Source organism: Podarcis erhardii (genome assembly GCF_964252035.2).
Source record: "Podarcis erhardii genome assembly, chromosome: 2".
Lineage (NCBI taxonomy): Eukaryota > Metazoa > Chordata > Lepidosauria > Squamata > Lacertidae > Podarcis > Podarcis erhardii.
Window position 1 is genome coordinate 64155415 of NC_138498.1, and position 20059 is coordinate 64175473.

Below are 20059 nucleotides of genomic sequence, written 5' to 3' on the forward strand. Positions count from 1 at the left end.
GCTGCTGTTATCTTACACAAAGAAATCTGTACCCAGACATATTTAAGATAATGTTCATATTAAAGTTGGCAAAAGCAGGCTTCTAAACAACTGAGGCACAGGCATGCATATAGCTCAGTGCCACTGTTTAGCCCTGGGTGAATATCATAGTGAAGTTTTATACAGCTGACAATAGGATGATTGTGAAGTTTGAGTATCAGTAGCATTTCTCAAAGTGACTGCAGTTGCCCCACAGCAGAGGCAAAATTGTCCACCCTAGCAAATGCTAACAGAAATCAGGGGTGTGCGGGATATGATCCCATGGTGCAGTATCTTCTGCATAAAATTGTGATTGTTTAATTGTTTAGTTTTAACAAATATGTTTCTGGCCCTCATGGCTGTTGGGGGCAGAGGAAGCACAGAATGTGCTCTGAAAAGACCAGAAGGCAAATAAAGCAAACCTCAAAGTATCTCTTTTAATTTTACTGCTCTTTCATTACCTCCCATGGATTTGTTTAAGAGTACTGAGTATTTGGGGCTGACAACACCACCAACACACTGGTCAAAAATAAGTTTAGGTACTTTCTGCATTTTTGTACTTCCCAATAACTGAAGTTCTCCAGGTGGTTTATTTCTCCTGGAATTTGGATAGTAAGGAACACCCCCCCCCCAAAGGCTAGTGGCCTGCAGTGTTCTACTTCCACACAGATTTTGAAGTCAGCTATGTAGGTCTTTCAGCATAGCATCGTCTATGGGGGTCTATGGTCTGGTATTGTGCAGAGTAATCAAGCACCTGTCATTTTCTTTCAAAAGAGACACACCAGGCATTACATAATACAGCTGACAACCTGGGGTAGCATTAAGACCATGAGGAGCCATGTATTAGTTGCAAAACTGGGAGGCCAATAAAGTCATGCATACAGAACGTACAAGTGGATTTCATTCGTTCATTAATTTTGGGCATTAAGAAGTGTCTCTTGAAGGAAGCTAACTACAGACTGCCCTTTGGGAATAGACAAGCTCCATAAAACCAGGTGCTCATGTTGAGCAACCAAACCTCCATTAAATCTAACGTGTAGTACTTTATAGTCAGTCTCTCCCCAATCCCGTGACAGTTTGGATCAACCAGCTCAAATAAATTAAAAAAGTAGATGCAATGTATTTACTCAACCCATTGCCACAAAAGAACACAATCTAGTTCTCTCTCTGTCTCTCTCTGTCTCTCTATACATCTCTGTCTTTTCTTTGTGATCCCACAAGGCTGCCAGACTAATCCTTCTGTGAGGACATAACTGAAGGGAGTTAAAAAAATCAAGCATTTCCAGAATTACCAATCAGACACGTGAGCCAACAGCCTCCATTGGCTGGTAGCACTAAATGCAAATCCCACATGCCAGTGTTTGTTCAGTTCCACATCTTCACCCCTGGCCCAAATTAGTACTGTGCATCGAAACTTCATACAAGTGAAAATTCCCAACAACAGAACATTACAAGCTTGATCCCTGGGTTTGGCTCCAGGCTCAGTCATGCTAAGAGTGGGCCCATTGAAATCAGTAGCTAATTTTTAAGTCCATTGATTTCAAGGGGTCTCCTCAAAGCAGGACTAAAATCTGGATTCAGCCCTAGAGTCGAGTGTGCCAATTGCTGTAGGCTACTTTCCAGCAGAGCTAACTAGCTGGCAATTGTAGGTCGTGTCCCCAGTAGGAGAACATGTGGAGAAGCTCTGTAATTCTAGGGAATTTATAGGGCAAGTGCCTGTGGAGGAGCAGTATACATAGGTTGGAGAAGATGGGATAGTTACAGGGATGGCAGGAAAATTACAGGATAAGTGCTATGGGATAACTGGGTATTTATAGAGCAAATGCTTCTGCCATCAACTCTGAAGTTACATGTGCACATAGGGTACTGCTGTTTATGGCCACAGATATCTGCAGTGTAGTTGAGGTATAGCAGTCTTTTTTACCATTTTCTTCAGAAATGTCTGACAGAATCCTTGGGGCGTTAGTTAAGATGGAAGCCTTTATGCATACTTGTGCAAATCTCTAGCCAGTTTGATAGACGTTTCCACCAGTGTTGACAATTGAGTTTATTTATAAAAGTATTTCTGCACTGCCACATCATAAAATTCCAGGGAGGTGCTCAATGATAAACCATAAAACACCATTAAATGAAATTGCATGGAAGTTGCATTGATCTGATGAGGGGTAAGTAAGGCCCTCTTCACCTCCATCCCAATTGCATTTCAATAAAATGAAAACACATGCCCTATCAGAGGAGACCAAACCATTGCTAAGCTCTTCTGTCTTTTAAGTGTTGCCGCCTCTTCAGAAGAGAAAAACAAAACTCGGCACTGTCCATTTGCAGGTGTTCAGTTGTGCACATTTTAGATTTCTCATAGTCTAGTGATGAAGAAATAAAAGACTGCTGTGTGTGACACAAACAATATTCCCTGTAAAGGCATTTTAAATGGTTCCACACAGCACAAGAGTTTGTTTTTGTTTTTTTAAACTTTCTGGTCAAGTCTGGAGAAAGTCAGACATTTGCAGGAGCAATGCTAAATTCACTGCGGGATGTTACCCATCTTTAGAGAAAGTGAGGGGGAATTTTGGTCTGGTCACCATTTTGTGCAAACCCGCCTAATTTGCACGTCCCAGAACAATACGAGAATCAAAATATGCTTCTGAGTTTGCACTTCTTGAATTTTGCAATGCAGTTCTACAACAACATGTGCAAGCATTATGGAAAAGCGTGGATAAAAATGCATATGTTAGTGAGGGTAACATACAAAAATGCATTATATTAGACAAACCTGCATTCATAAATTCCTATATTAGGAGAAATGGATGCTTAAGATGCTGATGGATTTTCATGAGAACTTTTAAAAAAAAAATATTAATGCAGAACTGAGCTTAAAGATTGTGGAGAAGTGAACTTAAAATTGGAAACTGAGAGGAATCAAAATAGATTCATTCATTCCTACCCACCACAGGGCTGCCTTCATTCATGATGCCAGTGGTTAACAGTTCTTTATGACAGTGCTAGAGGTGGCCATATAAATAGGTCGTGCATATAGGATCTTCTTCTTCAGTCACGTAGCCCTGGGGAAATACGGACCTTATATTTCCTCCAAAGTTGCTGGCCAGTACAGCAATGGCAGGAAGCTCAGAACCTGAGCTTTTTGCTACTGGGGCACCTGGGTGAGATTCCAGCAGCATAAATCTGGAGGGGTTCACAGTCTCTTCCTGAGGAAGGGATGGGAGAGTGACCAAAGTCTGCCTTGTAACAAAAGGCCATTGAAGGCAACGCCCTGTGAAACAAAGCAGTAAGGAAACATTCCTCAGCTCACTGCCTTCCCTTGGCTGCTGAGCAGTTGGGTTTTTAAAGTGTAATGGAAACTTTTAGGATAAGATTGCAAGATGCCTGAGTTAGGCTAGAGCAAAAACTAGGAGCAGGTTTCTCTTTCACTAGGCTAACACATCTACTTAGGGAAGTGGGTTTTATTTTTATTTAAAAACCACTCTACATTTTTACATAGCATTAAAAAAAATATCCATAAGCTCGCATTGCACTGAGGCTTTTCTTCCGAATCAGCCTAAGTATTGTGTTGCAACCACATTTTAGCCTTTGCCCGGTGTACACCCACAGCCACAAAGGCCTGGCATCCCAGCTGCACATAATAGAGCAGATGGGCAGGATAGACTTGCCTCTGTTGGTCCCCTTTAAAAAAAGAAAGTTTGCCTGTGCACTCCAGCACAGGTAAGAGGGAATGCAGAACCTCAAAAAGAATGGATTAAAAAACCCAAACCAAACAGAGGGTTTGCAAAATGACAGGGTGTCGCTGCAGAGAAATAGGAGTAGCCCTGCTGAGATTCAGCACTCCCATGAAAAATAAATGGGGCTGGATGACGTTTCTGTACTGAAACTATACAGTGCCCTGCCTCCAAGGTAAACAAACACAACAGAGAGTCCTGTTCGGCACTGCTACCACCTTTGCCATCACCACACAAAGTGAATGACTGAAGGCTTTTCCTCTCCTTCACCCGCTTTCCCCCAAAGCAGTGGCAGTGATGGCAATGGTAGTATTAGGGGGAACTAACTAGGTCAGAGGTGGGGAACCTGAGGTCCAGGAAGCAAATGTGGCTTCCTAAGCACTTCCTACACTCTTGGGTGTAGCCCCATGCCAGGCCTCCTCCCAAGTCACAGTCCTTCTCCACATTCTCCTCCGGGGTTTTTGCCCAGCTGGAGTGTGCCCTTGAATGGTATTGACAAGGGCTCTTGTTGCCTGGATAAGGGATATGGGAGGGGGGAATTTTGATTCAGTTCCTATTGAAAGGTCAGCCTACCTTCTTTGCACAACTTTCCAAAACAGTACAGTGGTACCTCAGATTACAGATGCTTCAGGTTACAGACTCCGCTAACCCAGAAATAGTACCTCAGGTTAAGAACTTTGCTTCAGGATGAGAACAGAAATCGCGGCGTGGCAGCAGTGGGAGGTCCCATTAGCTAAAGTGGTACCTCAAGTTAAGAACAGTTTCAGGTTAAGAACGGACCTCCAGAACGAATTAAGTTCTTAACCCGAGGTACCACTGTACTGAAATACAACCAATCTTCAAAATCTGCAGTTCCTCCAAATTTTGTAATGGGGTTTTTCAGCCAAGTAATGTATACCCCCCAAAAAATGTGACTGCTAGATTAAAGTGTACCTAAAAATGCATGGACTTAACCATCCAGGGGTCCTCTACCTTTACCTTGTATATTATTAGTAATAATAACATTTAAAAGTATTATATTAGGGGAAATTGTTTTGCCAAAATCTGTACACTGGCAAAATTGCATGCAAACCATTTTTTTTATACTGGGAGAAATACGCTGATGAATTTACATGAGGATTTTTTTTAAATCGCAAAACTGACATAGAAACTTGGAGAACTGAATTGTAAGATTGGAAATATGTGAAAATGAGGCTGTATACATGCTATACCTTTAAAGCACATGGGTGTTCATGGGTGCTATCTTTGTGACCCCTTGGGCCACTGTTATGGGTCTTCTTAGACAGTGCCTATGGGAGGTGACTGCAAAATGCATCTGGTTTGGCAGATGCTTCATGTCTAAACTTCCTCTGTTTGGCCGCATCTAGATCCCCTTCCCTTTGCTGAAACATCATCGCAACAGTGGAGAGGGAACAGAGCCTCCATAGACAATAGGGTACTGGAAGCAAAGGAAATTTAAGCACTCTTTCCAATAGTTTCTGCTGTGATGAAGTTATGGGTGAGATACAGAGCATGAACTAAACCTCTGTAATCCTTGGCACAGAAATGTAAGCAAACCACTTATTTTCATGTGTCAGCATTTCCGCTAGTGGCAGACAGTGAAATGGTTGGTAGCGGGGGAACACACTGAGGAAATGAAAGAGGTTCATGCAGTAGATAGGAAGAACAAAGAAAGGGAGAGAAAGAGAGGGAGAGGGAGATTCTACTTCTCTTTGTAATGTTTGTTGCCCAACTGCTGATATGACTTGGAAAATCACATAAAGCATCTGAAGCACCTTTTTTCTTATACAGTGGTAAAAGGTAAAGGTAAAGGGACCCCTGACCATTAGGTCCAGTCATGGCCAACTCTAGGGTTGCGGCGCTCATCTCACTTTATTGGCCGAGGGAGCTGGCATACAGCTTCCGGATCATGTGGCCAGCATGACTAAGCCGCTTCTGGTGAACCAGAGCAGCGCACGGAAACGCCATTTACCTTCCCGCCAGAGCAGTACCTATTTATCTACTTGCACTTTGACAGGCTTTCGAACTGCTAGGTTGGCAGGATATACAGTGGTACCTCGGGTTAATAACTTAATTCGTTCTGGAGGTCTGTTCATAACCTGAAAGTGTTCTTAACCTGAAGCACCACTTTAGCTAATGGGGCCTCCTGCTGCCGCCTGAAGCTTCATCCTGAAGCAAAGTTCTTAACCTGAGGTACTATTTCTGGGTTAGCGGAGTCTGTAACCTGAAGCGTCTGTAACCCGAGGTTCCACTGCAGTTTGGAGTGTTTCTGTAGGCTGGCAGGGTCATAGATCAGTAACTAGGACACATGCTTTGAATGCAGAAGGTCACAGGTTGAATCCCTTGCCACTCTAGGCAGGGCTAGGAAGGACCTCTATCTGGAACCCTAGAAAGCCTCTGGCTGTCCTGTAGACAATATGAGCCATTTGGATCAGTGATCTGACCCAGTATAATGTCTCAATAACCGTGACGTCAGTCATTGAAGGGATCACACAATTGTTGTCAGACTCAGCACCACCCCACCTGTGATCCATCATGGCCTTATACTGCTTATTCTATCGCTAGTTGTCCCAAAACAGCAAGTGCTATTTGCAGGGCTTGTTTTGTGACAGTACTCACTGGTACAAAGTACTCTCACCTTCCTGCCTGCCTTTTGCTGCCCATGGCAACCATTTTGTGCTGGTACCCACAGCCCGTTTATCAAGATACGAGTACCACCAGCACCTTGGTTTTTGTGTGTGTTGGTTAGTTTCTTTTTTTAAAAAAAATAGAACCACTTGCCATTCTTCTACATAAATGAGAGGAACAACACACTCATTAATGAATTTCACTTCTCCCGATCTGGGTTCATATGCTAAATTGGGTCAGCCGCACTAGTACCCCTAGCAGTATCTGGAGCAATTATGCTCTGAGTTCAATGGCTACCCCTGACCAGCTTGCCAGCAGGTCAAATTGTACAGTAGTGAACTGAGGATCCTCAAAACCTGTGCTTAACATCCCAGCCTTTCTTTATAACATGTAGCACATGCATTGAACCTAGGCAAAAGGAACAATAGCAATTCTGCCTTGGTTGGCCTCCTGCCAGTCGTTTATTTCTCAGTGTTCCTCACTTATAAAATAAGAGCATTCACTCACTGTCTTTGATCAGGTCTTTATGTAGCTCTGTTGGCCAGCTGCAAAGTTTTCTGCTAGAATTCCTAAACCATAGTAACTCAGATGTAGATTTGTCCTAACACAGTCTCTGCCACAGTCTCTCTTTGGGACTACAACTCTCATCAGCCCCAGCAAGCACAGCCATGCTGACAGGGGTCTGATGGGACTTGTAGTCCAAAAACTCCTGGAAGACAGCAGATTTGGGCAGGCTATACTAGTGTCTGAAGGTTGCCTCAGTGTGTGGCTCATTGCTCATTGGTTCCACCCCACAAGCTGGCATTTTTCATCTGGCTCTTCCCTCAAGTCATTATTTTGCCCCTGGCTCTGGTTTGAGGACCTCAGTATTCTAGGGAAAAGCAAAGTACATTCTGCAAGTGTGAAATATGCCCACTCTTGCTCAGCATGAGGTATTAGAACCATGTGGGAAGCCATAGGTTTCGCACATGGTTCTAATGGGATGAGAGAGTTGGGTTGAGAGAGAAATTTGATTCAGTTCACATTTAAAGATGAACTCAAGATAAACTTCTCATTTTCCAAAACAGTATGAGAACCGTAGCACAGCTACCCTTCCAAATTCACACTACTCCAGCCATTGTTTGCCAAATTGCATATATTGGAGAAAAGTGTGTGTAGAGATGCATATATCAGTGAAATCAGCATGCATAATATTGAGGAAGATTGCTTGCAAAAAATAGGTACGTGGGTCATATCTGCAAACAAGCGTGTTTATTAGGAGAAATTCACACAAAATTCTGACAGATTTTCATGTTTATTTGGAGAACTGAACTTCATGCTTTGAAGCCACTTGCTGGGTGGCTTATCTGCCTTATGTGCACCAGCAGTTGAATGGAGATTTGCCACATGCAGTCATCTAAGTGGTGAGGGGCCTTGCAACATGTTATGTCCTCCGTGTAGAGGAACTACTTCATTTAAACCATCTATGTGCCTGATCCAACAGAAATAGCATGCATAACCAGTTCTTAGAGCTTGCATTCTGGTATGGGGAGAGAGAGAGATGCATTCTTCAAGTGTCCAAAAATGCACAACTCAATTCTGCTGAGATATCAGAAATAGAGGATACCTGGGTCCTTTATCAAAAAGTAATTGCTGCTCCTTGTAACTGAGGGCTGCAACACTGGCCTGCATGTCAGAGCATGGATGCTTCTGCATTGCTTCTTCCCTAGAGTGTGGGACTTTTGTTCCAGGTAGGTTCCAGTCACATTTGCTCATTTACCAAACCCTTCTTGCTGTTTCCTACCTCTTTACTGGCACAGCTGGGAGAGAAGGGATCTGAGATATCCCTGCCTGTGCTTGTTTTGGGAAACCTGAGTGTCTCATAACATCCAGATTCATTGATTAGGGTCCCCCCCCCCCATTGTGCAAATGCCTGTAGCAGAAGTGGTTGGCTCAAAGTACAAATATACAGCCTTTTTTTTTAATGGTTCTGGCAAAACCATTGCTTAATACAAGTAAGTATTTCAGAATTCCTTGGGTTAGTTTATAAGGACAGAGGAGATTTAAACTACCGTACTTGTTTGTATATGCAGGGATAGGACGTGAATACTCCTATTGTTGCCCATGTGATGGAGAAAATTGTGTGTGCCTATGACTTTGTGTGTGAGCCACCTAAGACCTTCAGCTTAAAGGGAAATGATGGTTTAAAAACAAGCAACATATTCCACAACTAGTTAAGCCATCAGATAGCAAAGAAAAGTTTTAGTTGTATCCCCTGCAGACCCATGCATTGCTTTTCTTTCTTGCCATTCCCTTCCCCAAACCCTATTCTAGCAGGTATAAAATGCTTGGGTGGGAGATACTATCAAGTGGAAGCCATACAGGTGTGTCACTGTCATTGGTTCTAGAAGCGCAGTGTTTGTGCTAGGAACTTACCTGTGTCTGGCTGAAAGCTGTATGTGTCATTTTCTCTCTCTCTCTCTATCCACCTTCTGTTTTCAAGGTTTTTCTGATTAGTTCTCACATAGGAACCCGTCCCTCTTACAGTGATGTCAGCAGGATATTCTATTCACTGAACTCATTGAGAAATGGTAATTCTGTGAGATCATGTGCCTTGCCCAAGGTCACCCATAGAGAAACTGATACAGCTGGGAAAGGAATTTCAGAGGTCCTGCTCTCTGACCCATACTTCCTCTTTCAGTGACCATTTGAGACTGCTAAATATACCAGCCTTCCACTGATAAACTTAGCTTGAAGGATGTCAAAGGGGCAGGACACTGACCTCATCTCTTGTTCCCCTTACAGGAAAGGAAGATGTCCCTCCCTGCATCCCCGACGTGGACTCCCCGACTGCTGCGCCGACCACCTAGCAGTTTAGACGGCTGGGTGAGCCCAGCCCAAACTCCAGAGCCCGAGGAAGGGCTTATAGAGGCCTTTCGAGTAGCCAGTGTCATGACCCCACCTCCTCCGCCCATGTCTCCATCCTGGAGCGAAAGATCTGTGTCCCCATTTCGGCAAGAGGCTGACCCCAAGTCCAGCCGACAGATGCAGGTGCTGCTGGCCAGAAACATCATCAACGCTGCCAAGAGGAAGAGCTCTTCTCCCAAAGCTGTGGCCATAGAGAGCTTCAGGCCCTTCACTCCTCCTGCCACTCCCTCAGGCGGAAGTCCTAAGAGTGTGGGCAACCATTCCCCAAGCCCGCTGCCATCTCCCAGGCCAACAAGGACGGACGGATACAGGCGTGTGTCTCTTCCTCTCTCTGCCGCACCACCTCATGCCAGTGCGTCTTCAAACAACAGTCCCAGGTTGCTAGGCAGCCAGTCCCCCACCTACAAGAGCCCACTGCAGTCTCCCAAAGCAGTGCGGATGAATGGGAACAAGTATTTCACCATGCCTGCCAGCACTGGGGCATCCCTCTGCCACGCAGCGGCATCCAACAATGGCCTGAGAACAGCAGGCACCCATTCTGTGGCCCAGTCTCCAAAACCCTCCATCGTGGAGAGTCACAGGATCTTCACACCTCCAGGAAGCACAACCAGGAAATCATCATGTCCCAGCCCTAAGAATGTGGGCACCTGCTCCCCCACCATCAAAAGCCCTTTGCAGTCTCCCATGGTAGGAGTCCGTTCTCCGCTGAAGCGCTTCACCTCCCTGTCACCCACTAACTCAGATGTATCCCTCGACTCAGAAGATTCTGGGATCAAGTCGCCCAGCATCCGCAGCTTCAACATTTGTCCCCGGGGCTGGAATGGAAGCCTGAGGCTGAAGCGGGGAAGCCTCCCTGCAGAAGCCCCCTGTACCTCCTAAACCTAGGACAGCAGATGAGAAGGAGAAACAACCTGCAAAGTTGCCTGTTGCCAAAATATTATGAAGTCCTACTACAGCCACTTAATCCCACCCATCTCATTAAGCATCAGGAGGAAGGAGCTGGGCCTGCACAGATGCAATCCCTTCCCAAAAAGCCTGCTCCTTTCTGAGGTTTAGAAGAATGGATCAGAGCCCATTTGTTTGTGGGGAAGACCTTTCAGATCAGAGGTACTCTCAAACCGAACGAAACATGGCTGAGATTCTACCCACCAACACACCAGATCGCCATGGGCTCCATCCTCACAGCATTTGCCTGCTTTTTTGGCGTTCATCTGTCTCTGCTAGACTGGAGCCACCAGTGACTTCCTGGCTCAAGGGAGTCTAATGAGGCTTTGGCTGCTTTTGTTGTCACGCAGTAACATCCTGTGGGATGAGGACACACACAGCCTGCAGCATAATCCCCGGCAGACTGTCAACACGAGAGAACAGGAGGAGAGGCCTGTCAACAGCTTTGTTTGCCTTCCATATGATAGCTGTTATTGGCTTTCCCCCTCTATTCTGACGGTGGCCGCTAGTCTGCCCTCACACCAGGGGGGCTGGACATGAAGGTGAGGCATGGCCAAGAATCCCTGTCAGCAGTTACCCCTGGTGGCTGATCTGTGCAATGTAGCTTTAGCTCCAAAGAGAAGGCCTGGCTTTACACAAGCCCTGTGTATCCAAAGAAGTTAGCCTCATGGGCTCTAGGGTGCTGGAAATCCACACTGGGATTTGACCCAAGCAATCCTGTATCCTGGGGCGGAGGTGTGGAATATTCCACCACAACACAGGTGGAGTGGCTGCTCAGTCCAGAAGGCAAAGGCAAAATACTCAACATAAAAATGACATCCCTGCAGCCAATGTCCATATGTTATCTGGGTCCCAAAACTGATAAATGCCTGGAACATTAGCCAAGCATTACAAGAGAGCATGATGGAGACTACTTTTCCTCAGCAATACTATATCAAGGCTAATGTGCCCTAAGTTGGTCCCTGGCAAACACCCTCTTTATTGGGGGGTGGGGACCCAAGCATTTGCTATAAAGCCTGTTCCGATGAGAATCTGTGTGCCTGGAGGTATTCCTATGGGAGGCCTGAGACACTCTGAGTAGTGCAGTATGACTCCATTAAGACTGCAGATCTCCTGAAGGGGTTGGGAAGAGAGGCAGGGCTGACCTAGGACTTGGAAGACAGACAGCTAACTGACTCCCAAATCAGTTATATTTCTCATGACAGCAATATCAGCAGGTGGAGGCCCATTTTAAAGACTGTATAAGACTGTGCAAGGACGATGACTCCAAGAGAAAGAGACTCCTTCGGTTAGGCTCCTCTAGAAAAGAGGTTGGATACAGCAGAAGTGGGCCTTGCCAATGGGTTCATGAATAACCATAAATAAATGGCGAGTGGGCCTTGTTTGGCCAAAGTCAGGAATGCCCCCTGTGTGATGGAAAGGTCAAAAGGAGGCTGCTTGGGACTGGAATTGGCTGACTGGACTTTGCTTCTTTCTGCGTCCTTTCCACTTGCCACTACCATCAAGGAGCTGATAAATGGACTTTTCTATTTTGTGCTGCCCAGAGAAGCTCCCTTTCGAATCTGGCCACCCACGTCCAGCCCATTTCCCTGTGCGATGCTGTGTAACGCGCTGCCATGTAGGCGATACTCTGACTGGCATGGGCAGGGCCGTATCAGATGTTTGCCCCACTTGCCCTTGATTCTGCAGGCATCCTCTATTTTTATCCCGCTAACCTTTAAAGACAGGAGCATGCCTTAGGCGTTAATTCAAGGGGAGCCAGAAATGAGTAATCTAGGCCCCCGTCTTTGTTTCCTTCTGATCATGCATGGCTTGCGATAGAGAGAGCAGGCAGGGGACACTTCAAGCGGTGGGCTCCTTGGAAAGGTGGCCGAGCAAGCCAGCCCAGCTTTGTCACGTGGCATGGACGTACTGTCGCCATTCTGCTGCTCTGGCGGTACAGACTCATGGCAGATCCCCCTAGTCAAAGGCTCCCATTTGTGGGGACAAGGAGAAGCAGGGTAGGGCAGACCATCAGGTGATTCAAGCAGGCACCATTGGAGGCATGTGGAGATCACAAGCCCTGTGTATATAGGACCACGAAAAACAATTGGACTGCTTCCATCCAACAAGGCTATCAGTAGCTACTGGCCACAATAGTTTTGTTCTACCTCCACTGTTGGAAGCTGGAGTAGATGGGGTAGACTCAGCAGAGCTCTTCTAATGCTCTTACATAGTGTTCCCAGACTTATTATAAAGGGGATCCACCAATGGAATCTGGTTGTTTCAGGGAAGAGGACCTGCACATATCTGCCTTAACCCATTGCTCTCCGTTGCCCCTGACACTTATTTCAAGCAACCTGTCAACCCAACTTTGGAGCCCTTATGCCTCCGCTTGCTGTAGTCAGCAGTGGCAGGGGCTCAGGGAAGCCAAAACAGAGATTCTGCTGCTGCTGCCATGAGAACCTGAGTTCTGCCTCCTTGACTCAGCATGGAGAGGTGTAAGAACACCCAGTGCTACAAAATGTTTGCTTCTTCTCTGCAGCTGCTTGGCCCCTCGGGCTTGGAGGTCAAGCAGATACTTTGCTGCTGCTCCAATTTCACCGGAGGAATGGCAAGGGAGAAGAGCATATCACACACTGGATCCCACGCTGAGGCCCTCTGTTGTGACTGACAGGCCTAAGCGATAAATTTCAGTCCCACAGGCAGGGAACTCATGGGTACATCAGGTACCGTTCTCAGATAGCTAGCTAGCTCTCTCTCTCTCTCTAGCCAGTTAACTTGTCCTTTGCAGAAGCAGCAGCAAAGTGAGGGCAGGGACTGATGGGGACAAGGAAAGGTTGCTGATGCCCTCTAGAGGCTCGTGGGATCAACTATGAGATTTTTCACTCCTCCCGAGAGCATGGTAGAGACAAGAGAAAAAAGGGAAAGTTGAGTGTAAAAGCAACAGCGGTTGATTGAGCTTTTGACAAAGAGAACACTGTGGCAGAGAGAAAGCTCAGCTTTGGATCTTCCAGGAAGAAGGTCTCGGTTAGTTAGCAGTTGGAAGCATTGCATGTCGTTGAGTGTGTGGGAGGGAGGCACTGATCTAGGAGAAGGTGCTGAAAGATGCCATGAATCTCTAAAGGGCTCCTTGTTGTTCCCTGAGCCATGCGGGCAGCCTCTAGAACACACTGTTGCTTGCAGCCGAGGGAAGCTAAGATAAGGAAATTGAAAACATGAGATGCAAACCATATCAGTAATAGCACATCCCTGAACTTCCTGAGAGACAAGAAGCCTCTTGCTTTCCCTGAGAGAGGGATTAAAAAGGAAAGGAAAGGAAAAGAAAAGAAAGCAAAGTTATATTTGAAAGAATAAACTGATTGTATCCTTGGTTCCCGGTACAGACTTCTAAAACTCCCTCTCCGGGTCTAAGCCCTCTTCTAAGCAATTTTTGAAGAACTGCTTAGTGATGTTGCATTTAAAGAAAATTTGAGTGAGTTTAAGAAAAGCTAAAGCTCTGCTAGGGTAGAGGAGGAGGTTTAAAAGCATCTGCTTGTCCCTCTTGTCCCTGATTTCACAGGCTCTGCCTTCACCTTTACCATGTGTGTGAGGTGCTTCTCGTTTCTGAGGAGGCCCTGTGTTGTTACGTTTGCGGGCTGGATGTCTGCAGCTAGCCCTCATGGGTGCAGATTTGGAGATGTCTGATCTAGTGTGACTGCATTGATCCAGCCTCCTTTGGGAGTGTGAGAATAAACTATGAAGTCTAAGTTGTATTATCAAGCTCCAGGGACTCAAATTCAGTAGCATAATTCTTCTTCTTACATGTAAGATAATCCTTCTAAATCAATCTGAAGGCTGATTTCCTTTGAAGAGAAATGAGAATTTTTACCCTGCTTTTACAAACCAAACCACAACAATTAATCGATGAAGGGATACCATTTTTCCTAATGGGCTTTTTAAAAGCCTTGTAAGTTTTTTTCCTCTTCAAAATAGTGACAATGAATCCCACACACACACACACACAATGTATACAGATACTGCATGTAAATAGTAGCAATGACTTCTGAAACATTGTATGATATCCACTCTGCAAAAGAATGTGCACAGCTAACCATTTCCTACTTGCTCACTCAATGCAAAGAAACCATTTTGATAATCTGTTATAAAAAAAATAATGTTTATTTCCCATTAGGGAATCAGTTATCAAGCATGCGTTGTTTCACATAAACCTGCCGCTCGTGTAAGTTACAAAGCAAGATGAATCAGGGACAATATGCACCACATTGAACAGCGCAAACCTTTGCACAGCTACTCAGAAGTAAGCCCCATTGAACTCAATGGGGCAGTTAAGCATCGAGCCTAAATTTAAATCCCTTGCTTATAAATCAGCGGTCAGGTCTCCTTGCAAACACCTGGACTCAGATTCACAGCAGAAGCCTTGACCTCCCCGTTCTTGAAAGGTCCCAGATAGGGATATATGCCAAAGATCTTATGAGCAAAATTGATTCCCAGTTCACAAGAGCTTTTGCATGCAAAGCAGATGTGTAGTTTCTATTAGTATTTCTGTTTCCCTGGGCATCTCTCCCAGAAAACAAAGAGCAAGAGGAAGGATGTATTACTATCCCAACTGTAACACACTGCCATGGTTGGAGCTGGCAGCTCAATTCAAGAGGAACACAGAGGAATTGCTGGAGGAGAAAAGATGTTGTTAATTAAATATTGCAAGTGTCTCACTTAGGGGGCCTCTTGGGCGACTCATGACTTTTTGGCTTGTGGGACATCTTTGTTCTGAAATTCTATAAACAAGAACACACTGGGCTTGCTGTCTCTTCACCAGATGCTCTTTGCATTAGCACTGCACCATGCCTCTGTATAACAAAACTCCAAAATAAATACATTAGCCCACATGGCCTGGTCATCTCGTATTATTTGGAAACTAAATTATTAGCCACAAGAAAAGAGGCCCCCCCCTCTCTCTCTCTCTCTCTCTCTCTCTCTCTCTCTGCCATGCTTACATGCAGTCTCCATGGGTTCACTTCCATAGACACATAATGTGGTGTAGGGGTCATTCAGCTAGGACCCAGAAGATCAGGGTTCAAATATCCACTTGGCCATGAAGCTCATGGAGTGACTTCAGGTGAGTTATTATCTCTCATCCTAACCTACTTTTCTGGGTTGTGAGGATAAAATGGAAAGGGGGGGGGGAATTGTGTGTGCCGCCTTTGAGCTCCATCTCAAACTCCAAGGAAAGGTGGGATACAGTTGTAGTGATAAATGTAGTGATAAATGAGAATAATAATAGTTGTTGTTGTTAAAATTTATATACTGCCCTATACCCAGGGGTCTCAGGGCAGTTCACAGAATAAAATCAAGATATAAAACCACAAAATACATAATAAAAATAAAAATAACAACCCAATACAGTGGTACCTCAGGTTACATACACTTCAGGTTACATACGCTTCAGGTTACAGACTCTGCTAACCCAGAAATAGTGATTCAGGTTAAGAACTTTGCTTCAGGATGAGAACAGAAATCGTGCTCCGGTGGCACGGCAGCAGCAGGAGGCCCCATTAGCTAAAGTGGTGCTTCAGGTTAGGAACAGTTTCAGGTTAAGAACGGACCTCCAGAACGAATTTAGTACTAAACCCGAGGTACCACTGTAGCCCCCCCCCCCCGGAAAAAACACACCCCACATTTTAAAAGGGCATAGGATGTAAATCAGATCAACCAAAGGCCTGGTTAAAGAGGAATGTTTTTGCCTGACACCTAAAGGTGTATAATGAAGGCACGAGCCAAACCTCCCTGGGTTGAGCATTCCACAGACAGGGAGTCACTGCAGAAAAGGCCCATTCTCATGTTGCCACCCTCCAAACTTCTCAAGGAGGAGGCACATGAAGAAGGGCCTCAGAATCTCAGAAATAATCTTCTTTTACTGGGAAGGGGCAGTATCCAAGTGAAGTTCCACTGAAGTCCCCTTCTCTTCCCCCATGCCCTCCCAAAATACGCTCCAGGTTTCCCTGAAACTCTCCAGAGCAGATTTAGGTGGTGCGCAGGGAAAGGAGAGGGCAGAGCAGTTACCCTGCACAGCTAAGTCATTGCTTAAAGCACACTGTAACTGTATTCCCTAGGGGAATGATCTTAATGCCTCTGGTGGCTATCACCTGACAACAAAAATGGCTGCTGGATATAAAAATAATAGTGCTGCGAAACTGTAGGAACATAGCTTGCTGAGGTCAGTCACTGGGGCAGGGGTCGGGGAGAGACTCTGTTGAAGTAAGTGTGTTTGCATTTCTTCTTAATCCAATGTGTTTATTTAGCTTCATGGTCCTTTCCATCCTAAAGGTAACAAAAACAATCGCTTTGGCTTCCCCTAGCAAGGCAAAATAAGCCTTGTGTTAAAATATCATTGAAACTGCCGCACCCTTTTCTGATTTAAAGTCCCGGTGCAAACAGCAACCTTTGCAGTAACCTTTCCGAAAGGCGTTCAGGCTCAAACTTTGGCAAGTCAGCTGAGAGGAAAGAATCAGTCACCAAAAAAACTCTTCTCTTTGTGCCCTTACTTGTGAACCTGATGCAGAGATCGTATCATCACCAACAACAGGCATCAAAACATCCACTGAGACACGGGGGGGGGGGGGAGAGAAGAGGCAGTCTCTGTTCAGGTTAAAACCAGAGTTTGAATTCTGAGGCTGAGAAACACATCCTTGAATTGCTACACTTCATTCTCAGTAGGATATGAAGAAGACTGGGCGGTTTAAATTCTTGCACTGGTGTGAGGATTAGCACTAACAGGACATGATTTGCACCCTCCTCCCTGCCTCACACACATTTCACCTCAAAATCCATTCCAGGGTGATGGGGGAACCCCAAGAACAGAATGTGAGCTCACATAGGGAGAGAACCTTTTGCTGCACAAAGAGAAATCTGGCTTATCACTGCATTGAACACAAACTGCTCTGCCTGTTGTTGTTTTGCCCTCTAGCAAGCAAAGCCTAATTTCATCCTGCAAAGGAGAGAGAGAGAGAGATCGATGGTCAAAGAGTTTGCTGAAAATGTGGAGTAGGAATATGAGGCGGTATTGCTGCTCCATGCACTGCCCCAGCCTCAGGGCACCTCTTGAGTGAGGGTGGCTTGCTCTGAGCAAGGCGGGTCAGCAACTTGTTCTGAGGGGAGCTGGATGTGAACTGAAGCCCTTTGTGCCTCAGCCTCCCCTGTTTGCCTCTCATAGGCCCCGCCCCCTTTTGCAGAAAAATCTCTTAAAGGGCCAGCCCTCTGACAGGCTCCTTTCCTGCATTCCATGACCTCCTGCCTGGCATGCTCCCTGTGCTTCATGACTGGTGAGGTACTAAAGGAGGCACACTTCTTCAGGCCCAGGGGAAGGTGCCTATGAAGGTCTTGGCTCCAGCTCTGCAGCCCTGATACTGGGAAACCTGGTTCGGTGGACTCCTGCCTGCCTGCCTGCCAGCCTCAGGTTCAACATCAGGTTCCAAGCCAAGAACTTATCTACCTGGAACTTGAGAGGTCTGATGCTTTAGAGGAGTAGTAGAATACTTGAAAATATCATGCAAATATGCTGTAAAGCACAGACATTAAAGCAGGAGAAATACAGCTAGGTCTACCTCCCAAAACAATGGAAAGATCAATGGACTCTTCAGTGGGGAGCCCTTTTTATCAATCTGTATGAAGTTGTTCTTATTATTAATTAAATTTATATATCCTGCCCCTCATCATAAGATCTCAGGGTGGCTCACAGAATAAAATACAAGATAGACACAAGTTTGAAGGGTATGATGCCTTGAGTGAATAGCAGAACACCTGAAAGCTCCATATCAATGGATAGAAAACATTGAAGTTGCTTTCAGAATATGGCTATGTGATTTGGTGTATATGTATGAAAGCTGAAAATGAATGAGCCAATAATGAATGAAAAATGAGGCAAGTGCAATGCAAAGAAAAATGAAATGAATGAAAGATTTAAAAGGAAAGAGGATGGATTTCAACTAAGTGAAAATGAAAGAAATTGCAGCTTTAAGATGAAAATGAATAGATAAATGAAACAATTTCCACCTTGCACACCCCATCGCAGTCCTGAGTCATTATTACTGTGTGAAAATTATTGTGTTATGTGGTGGCGATGGAACAGTGAAATCCCCAAACCCATAATCTGAGCCATTTAAAACAATGACTACCGGGGGGGGGGGGCTGTGATTTTGCATCCTCTGCTTCCTCCCCTAGTAATTCAGTAATGGAGGGTCAGGGGATGACATTTAAGGAGTGGATGCCTTCTCATTTCAGACTAAGCCGTGTGGGAAAACCATTTAATGTTTAAGTACTGTATACCAATTAAAGGATGCAATTGAAAGCTTCTTTCCTACCTCTGAGAATGCAGTGGTGAAGAATGACCACAAGATGGCAACCACAGTAAAGCAGAACGCGGGTTTTGCTTATACCCTTCCCTCTTCAAAATGGGTTCAGTGGTTAAAGTTGGGTTTGAACATGAGATATAAAATGCTGTCCACCAGTTTCACTCCAGTATCACAGTGCTCAAGGGAAATATTGTACTGCATTTTTATTTATTTTTTACATATTTGTTGGGCCACTTGGAAACAAGTGACTCCAGCAGGACTTTCACATTTGAACATAGGCTGTTGTCCTGAAAGTTCACACCAACTTTCCCTTCTTGATATCCAGGGAGATACCCTGTATTTTGCCTTTTTCTCACCCCATGGGGTGGGGTGTCAAGCTGGCATTTAGGACAAGCATTTGGCACACCCTATGAAATATTTGTTTGCCATCTCATTTATAACACAATAGCCCCACTGAGTGCTCTGATATTAAATACAATTTAATACACATGTTCAGGAGAGACGTAGACTTCTTTCTGGAACATGTATTAAATTGTGCTTGATAGCAGAATGTTCAATGGGTCTATTGTGCACTAAACAAACTCAAATCTTTTACAAAGGGTGTGCCAAGTGGTTGTCTGAAAAACCTGGCTGATTATCTTGGGACGCAGAGCAGAGAGAGATACTCTCTCCTTTTTTGCTGCTTTATTTATTCTAAATGGCCTGTGTTAAATTTCTTGCACCGCTGCTATTGAAATAGTTTTTGGATTCTTGTGGGGTTTTTTACATGAGGTAAGCAACCCACAGATGGGCTGTGCTGAAAAAGGCAGCCTATCAATAATTTTATAAATAAATCCCACCTTGATTATGATTATGGGCCTAGCAAGACATGCTAATGCATGTAACAGTGCCCCAAAGTCTTTTTTTTTAATAAGTAAAAACACACCCAGAGCCCTACAGGATGGAAACAGCTTGGGGATACAATCTGGTCTAAATTCCTCCTTCAGGAATCCTTTGCGTTTTTCTTTTTAAGTATTCTGGAGCACTGTTATATGTGTGCAGAATTTCTGTAGAGCACTGGTGGTCTGGTAGTCTGCCAGCTCCATTCAGGTGGACAAGGTGCTGTACACTTGAGAGGGACATGGGTGGCGCTGTGGTCTAAACCACTGAACCTCTTGGGCTTGCCGATCAGATGGTCAGTGGTTCAAATCTGTGTGATGGGATGAGTTCCTATTGCTCTGTCCCAGCTCCTGCCAACCTAGCAGTTCAAAAGCACACCAGTGCAAATAGATAAATAGGCACCACTGCGGCGGGAAGGTAAACAGTGTTTCCGTGCGCTCTGGTTTCCGTCACAGTGTTCTGTTGCACCAAAAGCAGTTTAGTCATGCTGGCCACATGACCCGGAAAGCTGTCTGTGAACAAACGCCTGCTCCCTCGGCCTGAAGCGAGATGGGCACCGCAACCCCAGTCACCTTTGACTGGATTTAACCGTCCAGGGGTCCTTTACCTTTACAGTTGAGA

The 20059-nt window shown here is 45.2% G+C and overlaps 1 protein-coding gene across 4 annotated transcripts in view; it reads left to right on the forward strand.

Moving 5' to 3' along the window:
- The window catches only part of SYNPO (synaptopodin), a 79236-nt gene extending 64139 nt beyond the window's left edge, over window positions 1-15097 (forward strand). For all 4 annotated transcript variants that reach the window (XM_081851370.1, XM_081851371.1, XM_081851372.1 and 1 more), the window contains one exon: window positions 9162-15097. In XM_081851370.1, the coding sequence (XP_081707496.1) occupies window positions 9162-10163 (1002 nt within the window). In that variant the 3' untranslated portion in view covers window positions 10164-15097. The remainder of the gene's footprint in view (window positions 1-9161) is intronic.
- The last annotated feature ends 4962 nt before the right edge of the window (window positions 15098-20059 follow it).